At 37.5% G+C, this 21,758-nt stretch overlaps 1 protein-coding gene across 1 annotated transcript; it reads left to right on the top strand.

Annotated features, from left to right (window-relative positions):
- Positions 1–2,973: 2,973 nt before the first annotated feature.
- Positions 2,974–3,432, top strand: LOC125994834 (zinc finger CCHC domain-containing protein 17-like). Its single transcript, XM_049764361.1, has one exon. It carries the CDS (start codon positions 2,974–2,976, stop codon positions 3,430–3,432), a length of 459 nt encoding a protein of 152 aa, XP_049620318.1.
- The last annotated feature ends 18,326 nt before the right edge of the window (positions 3,433–21,758 follow it).

Genomic DNA, 21,758 nt, shown 5'->3' with positions numbered 1-21,758 from the left:
TTTTATTCTTCAAAATATGTGTAAATGGACATTAAAGAGGACTGGTCTAAAGAAACACTGGTAGTAAATTTAAAAGCTAAATAATATTGTTTAAACATTGTTTTTAATAGGATCTTGATTTAACTTTGGAGACCAATATGTGTAGTATATAAATAATTTATATGGATTTCTTTGCAGCTAGATTTGGTCATGTAACATAACTTTGACCAATGAGGTACACGGTAGGCCTTTTCATATAACTGTTGTTCTTGACCTACCTGAGATAAGTATGTATGGATAATATGGTCATGTTAAAATGAGACTGAAAGTAAGACAATGAATGTTAAAATATGAAGGCTAGTTTCCTGGAATGAGTGAAGAAACAGAGTATTATTTAATTGTGGAATTGATGTTTAAGTGCTTTTTGATTGTGAGATCAACAATAAAATTAGGTGTTGTGAAAATGAGCTTTTAGTTCTGGATATTTGTTATTGATTGGGTTGTGTATTATTCTCAGAAGTCTAATTTTAATGATTCTGTTGAGGTGGAACTTATTACCATTTATGGATGGGGAAATTAAGGAATAACATCTAATTACTTGTGAGGATTCATTTATTTACTCCCCACAGAGAATACTTAGAAAGGCTTATGGTAGTTTTTCTTTTGCTATCCTGCAATTGTATACCATTTAGTATGTTGCAAAATTGTTTCATACCTTACTAGCCATATTCCTGCTCTGACACTCTAATGGGACATTTTCCTCTAGATATTCTGAAGCAATCACCTTTGAATAAAGTGTTAATCTAATTTTAGCATCTTTAAAAATACTTTCCATTCCCTGTAGAGACTTTTAGGAAAAGATATAGAAAGTATGGACAATCTTACAAATTCCTGGCTCATGGGGTCAACAAATGCTTAATAGATGAATATAAAAAACCTTCCTTCTTTTTAAAGACTGCAAATGCCATTGTGTTATGGTCAAATTTTGATCAAGAGATCATCAGAGAGGAAATTGTGTAAGGATTAGAAAATACCATTTTATTTAAGCACCATCAGTATTGAACTTATTTCTAATGGGCAGGCAGATGTGAAATTTGCCAGTACCACTATTTAGACAGATGAATGAGTATTAATGGGAAGCAAACCTCCTCCAGAACAAAGGAGGGACATTTAGCCTTCCTGAAATGACTATCATATTTTCCTTTGTAGGAGGCAAAAATGGTGATTCAATTTATCAGCCAGAGAATAAATAAAATGTTCCCTGGGATACAGGGACTGCCAACATAAGGGCATCCTCTAAAATGTGAAGAAGTTATTAACTTTAGGATTCATGGATCTTTATTGTGAGCTTTATTTCTTATCTCTGACTCTTCATTGTGATAGATCTTGGCTGCTGACTGTATAGAGGTTATGTAGATATAAATATCTATAACACAAAATATAAATTGTATAAACACATTATACATCTTGAAAAAATGCAATTAACATAGAAACATTAATACATTAGTGACAAAGTTCCTGGTAAAAATCAAGTTTCCTGGCTGCCTTGCTTCAGTAGTGGAGAAACTCTGAATCTCTTAGGCCAAAGCAATCCCCTTTCTAATATCCCCAAAACTTACTGTGCCTACGAAAAAAACACCAAACAAAAACTAAAACCCTTGTCACACTAGTCCCCCTGTATTTTTCTTTTTTTCCCCTTTCTTTTTTTCTTTTTATTATTGTTGTTTTGTTGGGTTTTGTTGTTGTTGTTGTTGTTGTTGCTGTTGTGTTTTTTGCCATTGCTGGTTGTTTTTTTTTGTTTTGTTTTCCAACAGAACCATAGACTCTGAATCATCTTATTCTGCCTTATAAATTCAGGGGAAAAAATGTGGATGATACCAGGAGCAAACAGTTGCTTGAAATTTTAGTGGAAATAAAAAATGATCAGACCTAAACACCAAACTCAAAATCAATGACAACAGAATCAAGACCCCAGTCTACAACAAGCTATACACAAAGGGGACCTGTTACACTAGCAGTCCAGGGGTCAAAGGAGAGAGGTATCAGATGCATGCTGGGAACGGGTGGAGGAAGGACAACACTGGTGGTGGGAACAGCCCTGATTCACTGTTACTGTGTACCTTAAATATCATGTGAAAAACTTGTAATTCACATTGGTTACAATAAAAATGATTAAAAATATAAAAAATAAAGGTAACCAAAAGGCACATTAAAAAATCTGACTCGTGGGGCCGGGTAGGTGGCGCTGGAGGTAAGGTGCCTGCCTTGCAAACGCTAGCCAAGGAAGGACCGCGGTTCGATCCCCCGGCGTCCCATATGGTCCCCCCAAGCCAGGGGCAATTTCTGAGCACATAGCCAGGAGTAACCCCTGAGCGTCAAACGGGTGTGGCCCAAAAACCAAAAAAAAAAAAAAATCTGACTCGTACTATTTGTGTATATACATGGTGCAAATACTTAATATCACATTCTAATATGAAACAGTAAAGAATTGGGAAGAGCTTAAAAATAATACTATGTTCATGGTTTTTTTCTTTTTTTCTTTTTTTGGTTTTTGGATTTTGGGCCACACCTGGCTGTGCTCAGGGGTTACTCCTGGCTGTCTGTTCAGAAATAGCTCCTAGCAGGCACGGGGGACCATATGGGACACCGGGATTTGAACCAACCACCTTTGGTCCTGGATCGGCTGCTTGCAAGGCAAACACCACTGTGCTATATCTCCGGGCCCTATGTTCATGGTTTTGATGTTTCACACAACGCTATAGTGCCGAGACCATGAGCTAAAGCCGAGGCACTTGGATTAGCTTTAGCAGAAGAGAAATGGAGGAACCATAGAAGATTAAGGATGAATTCAGAAAGACCCTAAACCTAAACCATAGAAAACTTGCCTGTTCTTTATTCTTCTTTCCAAGGAGAGGTTGCTTTGGTGACAGACTGTGGATCCTTTATACCAGGCTTTCTGAAGCAAGGTCTAGTCCATCAAACTCACATATCATCATGTATGCGGTTAAATCCTCTGAGATTGTAAATGTTGGAGATAAAATACGGGTGAAATTTATTATCCAAGAGATGAAAAATGACAGAATAAAAGTATGTCTCTCCATGAAACTTGTCAACCAAGATTTTGGAAAAGATTTTGACTCCAACAATGTTATCATTGAGCAAAAAGAGAGGCGAAGCTGGTCCTTCCAGGATTATACAGCACGGATCACCCTCAAGGCTGTCCTGTACACTACTTGCAAGAAGTGTGGTTGTAAAGGCCACTTTGCAAAGGATTGTTTTATGCAACCAGGAGAAAGCAAATATTATGTGATACCCTATGAAGAGGAAAAGAGCAAGGCAAAGTCAGAGTTTGAAAAACCTGACCCTACAATGAATTCTAGGAAGAGAATGAAGGAAAAGAAGAAAAAGAGACAGACAGAAAAATCATCTGATTTTGACAGCCCAAACTCTTGAAAGCGATACAGGCAAAAGGACCAGCTTACACATCAAAAGTCAGCAAAGCAGCACAGAAGATAAAAAAGAAGAAACAATAGAAGCATAAGGTACTGCTATAGTAATAGCACAGTGGTAGGACGTTTGCCTTGCACGTGACTGACCTCTGTTAAATCCCTGGGGTCCCCCAACCCAGGAACAATTTCTGTGCACATATACAGGAGTAACTCCTGAGCATCAATGGTTGTGGCCCAAAAACCAAAACCAAAACCAAAACCAAAAATAAAATAAATAAATAAATAAAAAAGGAGGAGGAGGAGGAGGAGGAGAAGGAATTAGAGTAGAAAAAGCGGGGGTGGTTGAAGAAGGGACAGGAGCCTTATGCCTTAAAAGTCTTGATACTGAAGAAATGCCTCCCATTTCATTGACTTATTTCCCATGGAAAACTTCCCCTCTTGCAGCTGACAGGTTTGGAAGTTAGATGTCAAAAGCATCTGCTTACATGAATTGTTTCTTTATCTTTTTTGGTCCTTTTGCAAGAGAGCACATGCAGCTCACTCACTCACTCACTCACTCACTCACTCACTCACTCACTCACTCACTCACTCACTCACTCACTCACTCATTCAACTTCATTTAGCAGAAGGTCCTGCCACTGCCACTGCCAGAGCTAGATTCCTGGAAGGGATGAAGAGCATTTAGGCTAGAATCACAGATGGTACTACTGTTATGAGTCTGGCTATAGTTGGGTGCAGACTGACCCCCCTATTGATCTTCCCTGTACTGATTATTGGATGATATCCACTGCATCTGGTGGCAGAAGTAGAATGGCAGTATAAGGGAAGTGGGGCTCACTTTTCCCATTCTCGTAAATATGATTATGTGCTAGAAATGGTAATCATTGTCACAGTCAGAAAATCATTGACTGCAATGACTGAGTTTTGTGTGACTTAGTGCAAGCCAAAAAAAATACTATGTTAATTTTTAATGTTTTATTAAGTCATGTTTAGTAAATTGTATTTTCAAGGCTTGAGTCACTTGTTTACAAAAAATTTACCCAAAGATAAATTCTCTTGAAACATAAATTATTCATTTTCTGTCTTGCTATCATAAGAAATGATTACATTATTACCACAATGACTTTTTTATGCCTCTTCTGTGGGACAGTAGAAAGATAAATTTTTTTCTTACAAAATATTTATTTGGTGGGCCGGAGAGATAGTATGGAGGTAAAGCATTTGCCTTGCATAGAGAAGGTCAGTGGTTCGAATCCCAGCACCCCATATGGTCCCCCAAGCCTGCCAGGAGTGATTTCTGAACAGAGAGCCAGGAGTAGTACCCCTGAGCGCTGCCGGGTGTGACCCAAAAACCAAAAAAAATTTATTTGGGGGGCTGGAGTAGTGGTGCAGTGGTAGGGGATTTGCTTTGCATGCACTGAACTAGGATGGACTGAGGTTTGATTCTTCAGCGTCCCATACGGTCCCCTGAGCCAGGAGTGATTTCTAAGCCCATACCAGTAGTAACCTTTGAGCGTCACAGGATGTGGCCCCCCAATTTTTTTTTCTCCCAATCTTAACCTCATTGATTTATCTGAGCAAAAGCTCTCTGGCATTTTTTTAGTCAGCAAACTGGGAAAATTCCCACTAAAACTGAGTATCTCACACAGAGTCCTAAACTTGAAGCAGATATAAATAGGAATGATTCTGAATCAAAGGGGAAATTTTCAGGGAAAGAAAAAAGAACAACTCACAGTTTGAGGTTTTTAGAAAAACCTAAGCTAAATTCAGTCACTGTTTGAAATCTGTCTCCATTTACTTAGGTTATATTTAAAAAGGGGGCACAAATTTTTATTTGGTATATTTTAATATAAGCCTCTATGTGAAATAATACTAAATGATTCCAGGTTACATAGTAACCTGTCTATGTATTTGAAGAGGAGAGCAAAAATACCCATCTAATGAAATTAGCTCATCTTAGCATTTGGACTCTAATAAGCATCCCAAGAAAAGATATTGGAGGCATGATGATGAATGTGTCTAGAATAGTCAAGGAATTTCAAAAGTTTTACAATTTATTTTTTCCTAAATATATCACTAACAGGCACATGTGCCAAGCAATTTTTGATGCTGGGAAAATATTTCAGTCAAAATTTCAATAACCACCAATTTCTAACCAGTATTTCTAGTCACAGTCTTCCAACAATGTCTGGCAATATATTACAAATAATGACACAAGATCAATTTTAGATTTGCCTCAAATAAGACAGTTATTTTCCTTTTAATGCAACATTTGAAATAGATTAGTGTAGCAAAATAATTAAAAAAGTTAAGGCTCCTTAAAGAGATCTAGAGACTTAAAACTTAAGGTGCATATATTTGTTATTAATATCTCTATTTAAACACCTTGATTACAAAGACTGTAGTTGGGTTTCAGTCAAGGAAAGAACATCCCCTTTACCAGTGCAACATTTCCATCACCAATGTGCCAAATTTCCCTCCTCCCCACCCCACCCCCACCTGTATTCTAGACAGACTTTCTACTTCCATCATTCATTCACATTGTTAAGATAGTTCTCAACATAGTTATTTCTCTAACTGCACTCATCACTCTTTTGTGGTGAGCTACATGTCATGAGCTGGACCTTCCAGCCCTCCTCTCTTTTGTTTCTGAGAATTATTGTAAAAAGGTATTTTGTTTTTCTTAAAACTCATAGATGAGTGAGTCTATTCTGCATCTATCTCTCTCCCTGTGCCTTATTACACTCAGCATAGTAGATTCCATGTACATTCATCTACATTTCATCTACATTTCATGTATAGCAAAATTTCATGACTTCATCTCTCATATGGCTGCATAATATTCCATTGTGTATATGTACCACAGTTTCTTTAGCCATTCATCTGTTGAAGGGCATCTTGGTTGTTTCCAGAGTCTGGCTATTTAAATAATGCTGCAATGAATATAGGTGTGAGGAAGGGATTTTTGTATTGTATTTTTGTGTTCCTAAGGTATATCCCTAGGAGTGGTATAGCTGGATCATATGGACCTCAATTTTCATGTTTTGGAGGAATCTCCATATCACTTTCCATAAAGATTGGACTGGACAGCATTCCCACCAGCAGTGAATAAGTCTTCCTTTCTCTCCACATCCCCACCAGCACCGCTTGTTCTCATTCTTTTTGATGTGTGCCAATCTCTACAGTATGAGATGGTATCTCATAGTTGTTTTGATTTGCATCTCTCTGATGATTATTGATGTGGAGCATTTTTTCATGTGCCTTTTGGCCATTTGTATTTCTTCTTTGTCAAAGTGTCTGTCCATTTCTTATCCCCATTTTTTGATGGGATTAGATATTTTTTCTTGTAAAGTTCTGTCAGTGCCTTGTATATTTTGGATATTAGCCCCTTATCTGATGGGTATTGGGTGATAGTTTCTCCAACTCAGTGGGCGACTCTTATATCCTGGGCAATATTTCCTTAGAGGTGCAGAAACTTTTCAGCTTAATATATTCTCATCTGTCTATCTCTGCTTTCACTTGCTTGGAGAGTGCTTTTTCCTCCTTAAAGATGCCTTTAGCCTCAATGTCATGAAGTATGTTACCTACATGTTGTTCTATATACCTTATGGTTCAGGTATGATATCAAGGTCTTTAATCCATTTGGATTTTACCTTCATACATGGTGTTAGCGGGGGTCTGAGTTTGCTTTTTTTGCAAGTGGCTAACCAGTTGTCACAAAACCACTTGTTGAAGAGGCTTTCCTTGCCCCATTTAGGATTTCTTTCTCTTTTATCAAAAACTAGGTGATTGTTTGTCTGGGGAACATTCTCTGAGTACTGAAGCCTATTCCACTGATCTGAGGGTCTGTCTTTATTCCAATACCATGCTGTTTTGATAATTATTGCTTTGTAATACAGTTTAAAATTGGGGAAAGCAATGCCTCTCGTATTCCTTTTCCCAAGGATTGCTTTAGCTATTCAAGATGTTTATTATTCCAAATAAATTTCAGAAGAGTTTGATTCACTTCTTTGAAGAATGTCATGGATATCTTTAGAGGGATTGAATTAAATCTGTATAATGCTTTGGGGAGTATTGGCATTTTAATTATGTTAATCCTCCCAATCCATGAGCAGGGTATGTGTTTCCATTTCTGTGTATCCTCTCTTATTTTTTGGAGTGGGGTTTTATAGTTTTCTTTGTATAAGTCCTTCACATCTTAGTCAAGTTGACTCTAAGATATTTGAGTTTGTGTGACATTAATGTGAATGGGGTTGTTTTCTTAATGTCCATTTCTTCCCTATCATTATTGATGTATAAAAAGCCATTGATTTTTTTGTGTTAATTTTGTAGCCTGCCACATTGCTATATGAATCTATTGTTTCTAGAAGCTTTTTGGTAGTGTCTTTAGGGTTTTCTAAGTAGTGTATCATGCTATCTGCAAACAGTGAGAGCTTGACTTCTTCCTTTTCTATCAGGATTCCCTTGATATTGTTTTCTTGCATAATCACTATAACAAGCACTTCCAGTACTATGTTGAATAGGAGTGGTGAGAGAGGACAGCCTTGTCTTGTACCAGAATTTAGAGGAAAGGCTTTTAATTTTTCTCCATTGAGGATAATATTTTCCATTGGCTTGTGGTAGATGGCCTTAACTATATTGAAAAAGGCTCTTTCTTTCCCATCTTCTGAGAGTTTTTATCAAGAATGGTTGTTGGACCTTATCAAATGCTTTCTTTGTGTCTATTAATAAGATCATGTGATTTTCATTTTTCTTGTTGTTGATGTTATGTATTATGTTGATAGATTTACGGATGTTAAACCATCCTTGCATTCCTGGGATGAAACCTACTTGATTGTAGTGAATGATCTTCTTGATGAGGATTGGATCCTATTTGCCAGGATCTTTGCATCTGTGTTCATCAGGGATATTGGTCTGTAATTTTTTTTTTGGCAGCACCTCTGTCTGGTTTAGGTATCAAAGTGATGCTGGCTTCATAAAAGTGTTCCCATTTTTTCAATTTCATGAAAGAGTCTGGCCAGGATTGGTAGTATTTCCTCTTGAAAGGTTTGAGAGAATTCATTAGTGAATCCATCTGGCTTGGGCTTTTGTTTTTGGGCAGACACTTTTTTTCAAGTGACCATGTATGGTGCTGGATTGAACTCTTGGCTGATTGTAAAGCAAGTGTTCTACCTGCTATATGATATTACTCTGGCCTGGTTTATTATATTTAATAAATATATTCTTGTTCCCTTTATAGGTTAATAACAAAATAATTAATGAACAGAATTTTGCATATTCTTTTTCTGATGCTTATTTCACTAAAATTTTTCTTTTCTTTTCTTTTTTTTTTTTTTTTTTGGTTTTTGGGCCACACCCGGCGTTGCTCAGGGGTTACTCCTGTCTGCTCAGAAATAGCTCCTGGCAGGCACAGGGACCATATGGGACACCAGGATTCGAACCAACCACCTTTGGTCCTGGATCGGCTGCTTGCAAGGTAAACGCCACTGTGCTATCTCTCCAGGCCCAAATTTTTCTTTTTTATATATATTTTATTTAAACACCTTGATTTCATACATGATTGTGTTTGGGATTCAGTCATGTAAAGAACACCACCCATCAACAGTGCAACATTCCCATCACCAATGTCCCAAATCTCCCTCCTCCCCACCCAACCCCCACCTGTACTCTAGACAGGCTTTCTATTTCCCTCGTACATTCCCATTATTAGGATAGTTCAAAACGTAGTTATTTCTCTAAGTAAACTTATCCCTGTTTGTGGTGATCTTCATGAGGTGAGCTGTAACTTCCAGCCCTCTCTCTTTTGTGTCTGAAACTTATTATTGCAAGAATGTCTTTCATTTTTCTTAAAACCCATAGATGAGTGAGACCATTCTGCATTTTTCTCTCTCTGTCTCTGACTTATTTCACTCAGCATAATAGATTCCGTGTACATCCATGTATAGAAAAATTTCATGACTTCATCTCTCCTGACAGCTGCATAATATTCCATTGTGTATATGTACCACAGTTTTTTTAACCACCCATTTGTTGAGGGGCATCTTGGTTGTTTCTAGAGTCTTGCTATGGTAAATAGTGCTGCAATGAATATAGGTGTAAGGAAGGGATTTTTGTATTGTATTCTTGTGTTCCTAGGGTATATTTCTAAGAGTGGTATAGCTGGATCATATGGGAGCTCGATTTTTAGTTTTTGGAGGAATCTCCATATCGCTTTCCATAAAGGTTGAACTAGATGGCATTCCCACCAACAGTAAATAAGAGTTCCTTTCTCTCCACATCCCCGCCAACACTGCTTGTTCTCATTCTTTGTGATGTGTGCCAGTCTCTGGGGTGTGAGGTGGTACCTTATAGTTGTTTTGATTTGCATCTTCCTGATGATTATTGATGTTGGACATTTTTTTCATGTGTTTTTTGGCCACTTGTATTTCTTCTTTGTCAAAGTGTCTGTCCATTTCTTCTCCCCATTTTTTGATGGGATTAGATGTTTTTTTCTTGTAAATTTCTGTCAGTGCCTTTTGGAGATTAGCCCCTTATCTGATGAGTATTGGATGGCTCTTCTATCCTGTTGAGTCTTTAGGGTTTTCTAAGTAGAGTATCATGTCACCTGCAAACAGCGAGAGCTTGACTTCTTCCTTTCCTATCTGGATCCCCTTGATATCTTTTTCTTGCCTAATCCTATAGCGAGTACTTTCAGTGCTATGTAGAATAGGAATGAATAGGAATAAGAATGGTTGTTGGACCTTATCAAATGCTTTCTTTGTGCCTATTAATATGATCATGTGATTTTTATTTTTTTGTTGTTGATGTTGTGTATTATGTTGATAGATTTACGAATGTTAAACCACCCTTGCATTCCTGGTATGAAACCTACTTGACCATAGTGGATGATCTTCTTAATAAGGCAATTACTGCTATTTGCCAGGATTTTGTTGAGGATCTTTGCATCTGTGTTCATCAATGATATTGGTCTCTAATTTTCTTTTTTGGTAGCATTTCTGTCTGGTTTAGATATCAAGGTGATGTTGGCTTCATAAAAGCTATTTAGAAGTGTTCCTGTTTTTTTTGATTTCATGAAAGAGTCTTGCCAGAATTGGTAGTAGTTCCTCTTGAAAGGTTAGAAAGAATTCATTAGTGAATCCATCTGGGCCTGGGCTATTGTTTTTGGGCAGACATTTCATTACTGTCTTAATTTTCTCAATATTGATGTGTGTGTTTAGATATGCCACATCCTCTTCATTCAACCGTGGAAAATTATGAGTCTAAGAATGTATCCATTTCTTCCAGGTTCTCATTTTTAGTGGCATAGAGTTTCTCAAAGTAGTTTCTGATTACCCTTTGAATTTCTGCCATATCAGTAGTGATCTCTCCTTTTTCATTCCTAATACGAGTTATCAAGTTTCTCTCTCACTCTTTCTTTGTTAGTTTTGCCAGTGGTCTATCAATCTTGTTTATTTTTTCAAAGAACCAACTTCTGCTTTCGTTGATCTTTCAGATTGTTTTTTCGGTTTCCACTTCTTTTATTTCTTTTCTCAGCTTTGTTATTTCCTTCTGTCTCCCTGTTTTTGGTTCCTTTTGTTGAGCACTTTCTAATTCTATGAGCTGCGTCATTAAGCTATTCAGGTATGCCCCTTCTTCTTTCCAGATGTGTACTTGCAAAGCTATAAATTTTCCTCACAGTACCGCTTTTCCTGTGTCCCATAAGTTCTGATAGTTTGTGTCTCTATTGTCATTTGTTTCCAGGAAGGTTTTGATTTCCTCTTTGATTTCATCTCAGACACACTGGTTATTTAGTATTAGGCTGTTTAACTTCCAGGTATTAAAGTTTTTTTTTTCTGGGTCCTTTTGTAGTTCACATATAATTTCAGGGCCTTGTGGTCAGCGAAGGTAGCCTGCAAAATTTCTATCCTCTTGATTTTATAGACGTATGTTTTATGTGCTAGCATGTAGTCTATCCTGGAGAATGTCCCATGTACTTTGGAGGAAAATGTGTATCCAAGTTTCTGGGTGTGGAGTGTCCTATATATATCTACTAGGCCTCTTTCTTCCATTTCTCTTTTTAGGTCTAGTATTTCAGTCTGGTTGACCTATCAAGTGTTGACAATGCCATGTTGAGGTCTCCCACAATTATCATGTTGTTATTGATATTATTTTTTAGATTTGTCCACAATTGTATTAAATATTTTGCTGGCCCCTCGTTCGGTGCATAAATGCTTAGGAGAGTGATTTCTTCCTGCTCTACATATCCCTTGATTAATACAAAATGTCCATCTTTGTCCCTTACAACTTTCCTGAGTATAAAGTTTGCATCATCTGATATTAGTATGGCCACTCCAGCTTTTTTAAGTGTGTTGTTTGCTTGGATGATTTTCCTCCAGCCTTTTATTTTGAGTCTATGCTTGTTCTGACTATTCAGGTGTGTTTCTTGTAGGCAGCAGAAGGTTGGATTGAGGGTTTTGTTTTTTTTTTTTTTTTATCCATTTAGCCACTCTGTGTCTCTTGACTGGTGCATTTAGTCCATTGACGTTGAGAGAAAGAATTGTCCTGGGATTTAATGCCATCTTTCTATCGAAGTTTGGTGTGTCTGTTGGTCAGTCTTGTCTTAAAGTAGACCTATCAGTTTTCCTTTTAAGGCTGGTTTTGAGTCTGTAAAGTTTCTGAGCTGTTGTTTATCTGTGAGGCTATGTATACTTCCTTCAAACCTGAAAGTGAGTTTTGCTGGGTACAGTACTCTAGACGAAGCATTTATTTCATTGAGTTTTGTCACTATGTCCCACCACTGCCTTCTGATCTTAAGTATTTCTGGTGACAGGTCTGCGGTAAATCTCAAGGATGTTCCCTTGAATGTAATTTCTCTTTTTGATCTTGCTGCTTTCAGAATTTTATCTCTATCTGTGGGATTCGTCATTGTGACTAGGATGTGTCTTGGGGTGTTTTTTCTGGAGTCTCTTTTAGTTGGTACTCTTCGGGCATGTAGGATTTTATTGCATGTATTTTTTAGCTCTGGTAGTTTCTCTTTAATGATGTTCTTGACTGTTGATTCTTCCTGGAAATTTTCTTCCTGGGTCTCTGGGACTCCAATGATTCTTAAGTTGTTTCTGTTGATCTTATCATAGACTTCTATTTTCATCTGTTTACATTCTTTGAGTAATTTTTCCATTGTTTGATCATTTGCTTTAAGGCTTTTTTCCAATCTCTTCTGCTGTATGGAGTTGTTATTCATCGCATCTTCCAGTGTACTAATTCTATCTGCTGTTAACCTGTGGGAAAGCTCATTCATTTTTTCTTCAATTCATCTACTGAGTTTTTCAGACCTGTTATTTGACCTGATATTTCAGTTTGGAGCTTTCTGATTTCTATCTTCATATTCCCTTGATTCTTATTAGTGTTCTCTTCTATACTTTCTTTGAGTTCTGTGAACATCTTCCATATTGTGACTCTAAACTCCTTATCTGAGAGACTGACTAGTTGGTTGGTCATGTTCCAGTCATCAGAGTTACCATCTTCATTCTCTATGTCTGGCACTGGTCTGTGTTGTTTCCCCATTGTCACACTTGTATTGTGGGTTTTTCTACATGTTGTGGTTGTATTCATTGGCTAAATGGTGTGTGTGGCCGCGCTCCTCTGGCTACTCCCTTTCTGGGCGTATCAATTCACCTCCAGGGAAGGCTAGCCTTCCGCAGATCAAGCCATATACAGGATGAAATCGGCCAAGAATGCAGCACAACACAGGAGACAGAGAGAGCTGCTGGCATCAGAGTTCCAGCAGAGTTCAGCGGCTTCCTTTCTGGGCATATCAACTCACCTCCAGGGAAGGCTCCAGGGAAGGTTAGCCGTCCACAGATGAAGCCACACACAGGATGAAATCGGGCCGAGAATGCAGCACAGCACAGGAGAAAGAGAGAGCAGCTGGCATCCTCACTAAAATACTTCTGATTAATTAAATTAAAGATCATATTCTCTCTCTTTTTTGTTTTTTTTTTTTTTTGCTTCTGGTTTGAGGGACCATATGAGACTCTGCGGATCGAACTGTGGTCAGTCCTAGGTCACCTTGTGTAAGGCAAACACTCTACCGCTTCACCACTGCTCCAGCCCACTATTTTTTTCTCTAAGTATCTTGTATTTATTTAGTTATTTTTATTATTATTATTATTATTGTTTAGCATTTTATATATAAAAAAAGAACCTTCACCAGTGCAACATTCCTATCACCAATGTCCCATGTGTCCCTCCTTCTTATCCCACATCGGATTGTACTCTAGACAGGCTTTCTACTTCCCTCATTCAGTCACATTTTGTTAGATGGCTATGATGGTAATTATTTCGTAATTATTTCTGTACCCATCACTCTCTGTGGTGAGCTTCATGTCGTGAGCTGGACCTTTCAGTCCTTCTTTATTTTGTCTCTGAGAACCATTACACAATGTATTTTACTTTTCTCAAAACCCATAGATGAATGAGACCATTCTGTGTTTATCTCTCTCCCTCTGACTTATTTCACTCAGCATAATAGATTCCATATACATCCTTGTATAGGAAAATTTCATGGCTTCATTTCTTCTGACGGCTGCATAATATTCCACTGTATATATGTACCACAGTTGTTGTTGGGTTTTTTTTTGTTTGTTTTTGTTTTTTTAGCCATTCATCTATTGAGGGACATCTAGGCTGTTTACAGAGTCTGGCTATTGTAAACAGTGCTGCAATGAATATAGGCGTGAGGAAGGAATTTTTGTATTGTGTTTTTGTGTTTCTAAGGTATGTCCCTAGGAGTGGTATAGCTGGATCGTATGGGATCCAGTTTTATTCACTTTGGGAAGACATTTGATTACCATTTATTTTCCTCAATAGTGATGGAGGTGTTTAGTTATGCTACATCCTCCTCATTCAACCATCGAAGGTTATAAGAGTCCAAGAATTTATCCATTTCTTCCAGGTTCTCATGTTTACTGGCATAGAGTTTCTCAAAATAGCAAAGAGTCTCTGATTACCCTTTGAATCTCTGCAATACCTGTAGTGATCTCCCACTGTTCATTTCTGATATGGGTTATCAGGTTTCTCTCTCTTTCTTTGTTACTTTTGCCAATGGTCTATCAATCTTGTTCATTTTTTTAGAGAACCAACTTCTGCTTTCGTTGATCTTTCAGATTGTTTTTGGGTTTCCACTTCATTGATATCTGCTCTCAGCTTTGTTATTTCCTTCTGTCTCCCTATTTTTGGTTTCTTTGGTTGATCATTTTCTAATTATATAAGCTGTGTCATTAAGCTATTCAGGTATGCCCTTTCTTCTTTTCTGATGTGTGCTAGCAAAGCTATAAATTTTCCTCTCAGTACTTCTTTTGCTTGGTTCTGATAGTTTGTGTCTTCATTGTCATTTGTTTTCAGGAAAGTTTTGATTTCCTCTTTGATTTCATTTCGGACTTTCTGGTTGTTCAGTAGTAGGCTGTTTAATTTCCAGGTGTTAAAGTTTTTCCTTTTGTCCCTTTGTAGTTCACATCTAATTTCAGAGCCTTGTGGTCATCGAAGGTAGCCTGCAAAATTTCTATCCTCTTGATTTTGTGGAGGTATGTTTTATGTGCCAGCATGTGGTCTATCCTGGAGAATGACCCATGTACATTGGAGAAGAATGTGTATTCAGGTTTCTGGTGGTGGAGTATGCTGTATATATATATACTTGGCCTCTCTCTTCCATTTCTCTTTTCAGGTCTAGTATATTTTTGTTGGGTTTCAGTCTGGTTGACCTATCAAGTGTTGACAGGGCTGTGTTGAGTTCTCCCACAATTATTGTGTTGTTATTGATATCCTTTTTCAGATGTCAACAATTGTATTAAATATTTTGCTGGCCCCTCATTGGGTGCATATATATCTTTAGGAGAGTGATTTCTTCCTGCTGTACATAATCCTTGATTAGTACAAAATGTCCAACTTTGTCCCTTACAACTTTTCTGAGTGTAAAGTTTGCATCATCTGTTATTAGTATGGCCACTCCAGCTTTTTTAAGTGTGTTGTTTGCTTGGATGATTTTTCTCCAGTCTTTGATTTTGAGTCTATGTTTATTCTGACTATTCAGGTGTATTTCTTGTAGGCAACACACTGTTAAGTTTTCTGATCCATTTAACCACTCTGTGTCTTTTAACGGGTGCAGTTAGTCTATTGACATTGAGAGAGATCATTGTCATGGGACTTAGTGCCATGTTTGTGTAGAAGTTTGGTGTGTATGTTGGTCAGTCTTATCTTAAAGTAGACCTTTTAGTTTTTCTTTTAAGGCTGGTTTTGAGTCTGTAAAGTTTCTGAGCTGTTGTTTATCTGTGAGGCTATGTATACTTCCTTCAAACCTGAAAGTGAGTTTTGCTGGGTAAAGTATTCTAGGTGAAGCATTTATCTCATTGTTTTTTAATTTTGTCACTATGTCTCACCACTGCCTTCTGACCTTGAGTGTTTCTTGTGACAGGTCTGCTGTAATTCTCAAGGATGCTCCCTTGAATATAATTTCCCTTTTTGATCTTGCTGCTTTCAGTATTCTGTCTCTATCTGTGGAATTCATCATTATGACTAGGATGTGTCTTGGAGTATCTTTCCTGGGGTATCTTTTAGCTGGTTACTCTTCAGGCATGCAGGATTTGGTCACATGTATTCTTTAGTGGTTTCTCTGTAATGTTCTTGACTGTTGATTCTTCCTGGAGATTTTCTTCCTGTATTTCTGGGACTCCAATGTTTCTTAAGTTGTTTCTGTTGAGCTTATCAGCTCAGGGGCATTTGTGTGCTGTATATCTTGGGCATTTCACTGGTTACCTTTCTCTGAAACTTCTTTGCCTTTTTCTTTAATGTGGAATAGTAAAAAGTGGAGGTGTGAGCAAAGTAATGCTCTAAGAGTCAAAAATCTTCTCTGTGCAAAAGCTTCATCCTAGAACAAACTTGGATTTAGATGCAGAAATCTCTCTCACTCTGAAGTACAGTTTCCTCATCTGTAAAGTAAAGATATTAATATTTACTCCAGCATAAAAAGTACTTGACACTTGATCAGTAAAGTTTCACTTTCTTCCTAACTCCTTTCACTCACTGTAACTGCATAAACTATCAAAGTTGCACTTGAATATAAGCACACACAAAAAAAAAAAACCTACAAAACTTTTAATATGTATTTTGTCTTACCAAAGATGACATAAAATATAGAAAGTGTCTTAGAATTTGGAGCTGAACCTCATGCCTGTCTCATTAGTTCCTTATCCAAAGGTGGGACAGAGATTCATTTAAATATCTTTCCCAATCTTTTGCTCAGCTTCTACTCTATGCCAAATGAAATGCTGAAATTAAAGCTCTGCATTGCTGTCCTGAAGATCCCTGTCAAAGGGTAGAAGGTTAATGGATAAAAAGTAAGGAAGTAAGTGGTATAGTGTATAAAAATGGAGGTCCTCTGGGGTCATGAATGGAGGGTGCCTAATTTAAGTTGACTCTTATGGTGAAATGGACTGATAACACTGCACCAGAAAGGCTATGCAAGTGTTTCCTGTGTGGAAAATGAGGGAAAGTACACTGAAGGGCAAGGCAGGGTGGGGAGAAAGTGGAAGAAAGGAGAAAAAGTGTGGGAAAGAGATAAGGTAGGAACTCTTCCAGAAAGAGAAAACATATCATTAAAGATAGAAAACAATGTATATATTTTGTTATTAAATTGATTCTCTAGGTCACCATATTTTTGTCATTTATATGTGTAGTAGACACAGTGTTGTGAAATAAACGGGCTTTGTGGACTGAAGTCTATGTCCACTGATATCTCTTAATAAAACAGTCACCTCCATCTTAAATGATTGAATTCTGTTCCGATGAAAGCCAAACCAACTCACAGTTTCTAGTCCACCTCAAAGCAGTGATAATTGTTTATAGAATCATGGTGCTAATTCTACTTCATGCACATATTCCTGGTGTATGTATTTTCTTAAAAAAAAATGAAGGAACCCTAGAAATATCTTTACTACAAAAGCTTTAAAAATGGGCAAAGTGGAGCCCGGAGAGATAGCACAGCAGCGTTTGCCTTGCAAGCAGCCGATCCAGGACCAAAGGAGGTTGGTTCGAATCCCAGTGTCCCATATGGTCCCCCGTGCCCGCCAGGAGCTATTTCTGAGCAGACAGCCAGGAGTAACCCCTGAGCACCGCCAGGTGTGGCCCAAAAAAACAAAAAAAAAATGGGGAAAGTGTGTTAGTAATAATAAGATTGATTAATTTACTCAGTACTTTTTCTTTCTATTTATACCTTCACCCACATTGTCACTGGCAGGTGTAGACATATGGAATTTCCCCCTCCTTTGTTCTCTTAAATCAGAATGCCAATGATGAGGCAAAGAATCTAAAAAAAACAATTAAAAAAAACCAAAAACATAATCTAAAAAAAACTAAGCTGCCCAGCCTATTGCAGATGGAATTAGCTTTAGTTATTTTAAGATTCACCTTCTTTTCTGCTCCCCACTGACTTGGAGAGGGATGATTTTGTTTCTCTCATCTTAATTCCTGGCATGAACAACCAAACATGAAGAGTTTTTGATGGAGTGAAATGTTTGGTGTGTAGAATGTCTGATGTTTAGAACTTCTCCAAAGATAATTTTAGCATTAAAAGCACATTAGAGCAAGAGCGATAGTACAGAGGGTAAGCTGTTTGCATCAAATTTGGCTGACCTGGACTTGATACCTCCGCATTCCAAATAGTCTCCCAAGTCTGCCTGGGGTAATTTGTTGGTTTTTTTGTTTTGTTTTGTTTTGTTTTTATAATCACTTTAAGCTTAGTGGTTACAATTTTTTTCACGATTGAGTTTCAGTTATAGAATATACACCACCCTTCACCACTGCACCCGGGGTCTGCAGGTGATAATTTCTTGCCACCTTGTCCCCAGTTTCCTTCCCCAACTCTGGGGCAGGCATTTATTTCTCTCTCTCTCTCTCTCTCTCTCTCTCTCTCTCTCTCTCTCTCTCTCTCTCTCTCTCTCTCTCTCTTTCTCTCTCTCCACTATCGTTTGCACTATTGTTAATTAAGTGGTACCATGCATATCATTTTATCCTCTTTAGCATCCAGTTCTTGTCCAGAGTGACCAGTTCCAACTATCATTCTCTTAGTGGACTCTTCTCTGCTCTAACTGCACTCACTGCTCTTTGTGGCAGGCTTCCTATCCTCTTGCCAGGAGTAATTTCTGAACACAGAGCCAGCAGGGTGTGGTCCCAAAATAAAACAAAAAAAGGACACTAGATTGGGTCAAAGAATACAGCAGGTTAAGCACTCTCCTTGATGCCACTGACTTAGCTTCAATCCTCAGCAACCATATATTGTTCTTTGAGCAGCACCAAAGTTATTTCTGAACACAAACTCAGGAGTAAGCCCTGACTAAAGCCAGGTGTAACCTAAACCTCCTTGTTGAAAACTAATGCATTGAATTGTTCCAATTCTAGTAAATATTTAAAAAATAAGTGAGTGGGCCAGAGATATAGCATGGAGGTAGGGCTTTTTCCTTCTATGCAGAAGGATAGGGTTCAAATCCCGGCATCCCATCTGGTCCCCTGAGCCTGCCAGGAGCAATTTCTGAGCAGAGAGCCAGGAGTAACCCCTGAGTGCTGTTGGATATGACCCAAAAAACAAACAAACAAACAAACAAAAAACTGGGTGATTTAGGAGGACTCCTTTCTTTTTTTTTTTTACCATAATTTAGAATTTTGATTTTATTTTGGTTATTTATTTATTTTTCTTCCATGTATAAATTAAGTATACAGCATTTGTCTTTTTCCATATGACTTATTTTTACTTAGCATTAATACCCTCTTCATTATCCAAGCTGTCACAAATGATAATATTTCATCCTTTTTATATTATATATTATATTATATTATTATCCTATATTTCCTCTGCTTTTTTTGTAATGGTTTTTATTTATTTTTTTCAAACAGAAAAAGCCATTTTAATCACACATATACATTCATAGGACTTTAAGCAAAATGTAATATAAATTATAAAAAAAAAACCCAAAACCCCACAACAAAAAAAAATTGCATTTACTTGTAAACTGCTTAACAGCTGGTGGGTTGGCTGACAGGGCTTCCCAAGAAAAGCAAAAGCAGATATAATGAGGTACATTTTCAATGAATAACCACCACAGATCATGTGAACTGCTCTAGCAGCCCAGTCACCTGTTCCCCAATCTCGCCTCCTTAGAGACAAACCATGGCAGTCCTCCCATGAATTGAGGGCTCCAGCTATATTGATAAGCACCTCAAAGAACAGACAAAACAAACAAACCAACAAAAACAAAAACAAAAACTAAAACTAAAACAAACAAACAAAAATCACGCCATGGTCTTGAATTAAGAAACATGGTATAGCACATAACGAAAGAGAAGAAAGGAAGAAAGAAAAATAAATAAATATAATTGGGGACAACACTTTCAATAATCGCACCCAAACAGAAAAATCGACCAAAATAGATAAATAAATCAAAAATAATAATAACAATAATAAATAAAGGTAATATATATATTTATATAAAAAATAACCAAGATTTTGTGCTTTTTGTATTTGTTTTTTCCCTCCTGCCCTGGCACAGTAAATATTGGGGTCATTCGAAAAGGAATTCACTTGGCCTAAGAGATATGGGGTTTCTCTGTCCTTGGAGCATACTGTCATGGGATCAACTCTAGACTTTGCTCGTGATCAGGATCCTTTACTTTCCCGATGGTGTTTTTTTTTTATTTTTATTTATTTATTTATTTTTTTGATGTGTGGAAGACTTCTGCTCTATGTTTAGAGGTCTCAGTATCTACACAGATCCTGAGGTGGGACTTATGATGAAGTCAGTCTTTGTGATTCTAGAGGTTCTGTTACCTCAGTGTCATTTTAATCCATCTTCTGTGGTTGGTGATCTTGGTCTTTGCACTGAACCTAGGGTGGCACCTAGGATAGCGACTTTCTTTGTGCTTCCAAAAGCCCCATTCCGTTACAATTGTCTCTGCCGGACCTTTGGGACTGGGGATCATGATTATTGTGCAGGTCATAGTTCAAGCCCTAAACTAGGGCTTTTTTTTTATTGGTCCCAAGATGTATACAGTCTGGTCATGGTTCTTGCAGCCAGTCATCAGCAAATCCCGATCTTGGTTTTTGGACTTACCAAAGGGTGCCAAGACTTCTGGTTTTGTCTTGTCGTTAGTTGGTAAGGTAGGCTAATCTGCTCCAAGGTCAAGATGTTCGCATTTTCCTCGTTGCCAGGATAACATGTTAGAGCTGGGCCTTGTTGTTAGTCCCGCCGTATCAAGGCTGTCCCGGATAAAGTTTGTTTCCTGCAGCTGTTGTGAAGAGCTGTGCCATTTCTATGTCGGGGATCAAGGGTTCAAGGCTGAATAAATGGTATCTAATCACCTGAGGTCTAAGTTGATTCCACATGACATATTTTCAAGGCAGGAGATATCCCCATATTGTAAACAACTATGAGTTCCTATCTCTAGTTGATAGGAGCTCTTTTTTTTTTTTTATGTAAGATTTCCCCTTTACTTAGTGTGCCTTTGCAGGGGGAAGTGGTGCTACATTATAATGTCTGTATATTTGTGGGTGGATTAATGGGGATAACCGAAACAGGTCACATACCCAAAAACGAGGGGAGAAAAAAAAATAAAATAAAAGGGAATTAAAAAAGTATGTGCTCACCAATATATATGTAGGACAATCATTTAAAAAAGATAAATAAATAAATTAAAAACAAAACAAAACAAAACAAAAACAAAAAACAAAACAAAAAAAAGAAAAAAAAGAAAAAAAAAAGAAAAATAAAATAAGTTAGCGAAAATTTTAAGGAACCAAAGTGGTGCAGAGGACTACCTTACATTTGGGGGAGAGCAGGTAAAGAGGTGGTGTATTACAGGTTTTATGCCTATGTTGGAAGTACAGTTTTTCCCATTGTCTTTTGGGTTTTTCTTGTGGTGTGTGGGTTCCCAGGCATCTTCCTAACACATCCCCTGACCTTCTTCAGATTATTAAAAATCTGTGATACAATCACAGACTTTGCAGCAACGTGGATGGACCTAGATCATGTTATATTAAATGAAGTAAGTCAGAAGACAAAAGAAAAACACAGAATGGTAGCACTATTCTGAAACACCTAGAACACATATTTTATACACAACTAATACTTAACAATCGAATAACAGGTAGAAATAACATGGTAGAAACTCCGAACACTGTAATAGTCAACATATACGTGGGAGCAGTGTCCAAAATACATGAAAAAGGAATAATGCAAATTTTTGATTACACAATATACCATAAAGAAAACAATAACAACAGAAACGGCAGCATAGAGAGAACAGGTA

This window comes from Suncus etruscus, chromosome 17 (genome assembly GCF_024139225.1).
Source record: "Suncus etruscus isolate mSunEtr1 chromosome 17, mSunEtr1.pri.cur, whole genome shotgun sequence".
Lineage (NCBI taxonomy): Eukaryota > Metazoa > Chordata > Mammalia > Eulipotyphla > Soricidae > Suncus > Suncus etruscus.
The sequence above is the reverse complement of the archived record's forward strand: the minus strand, read 5'-3'. Positions and strand labels throughout refer to the sequence as shown.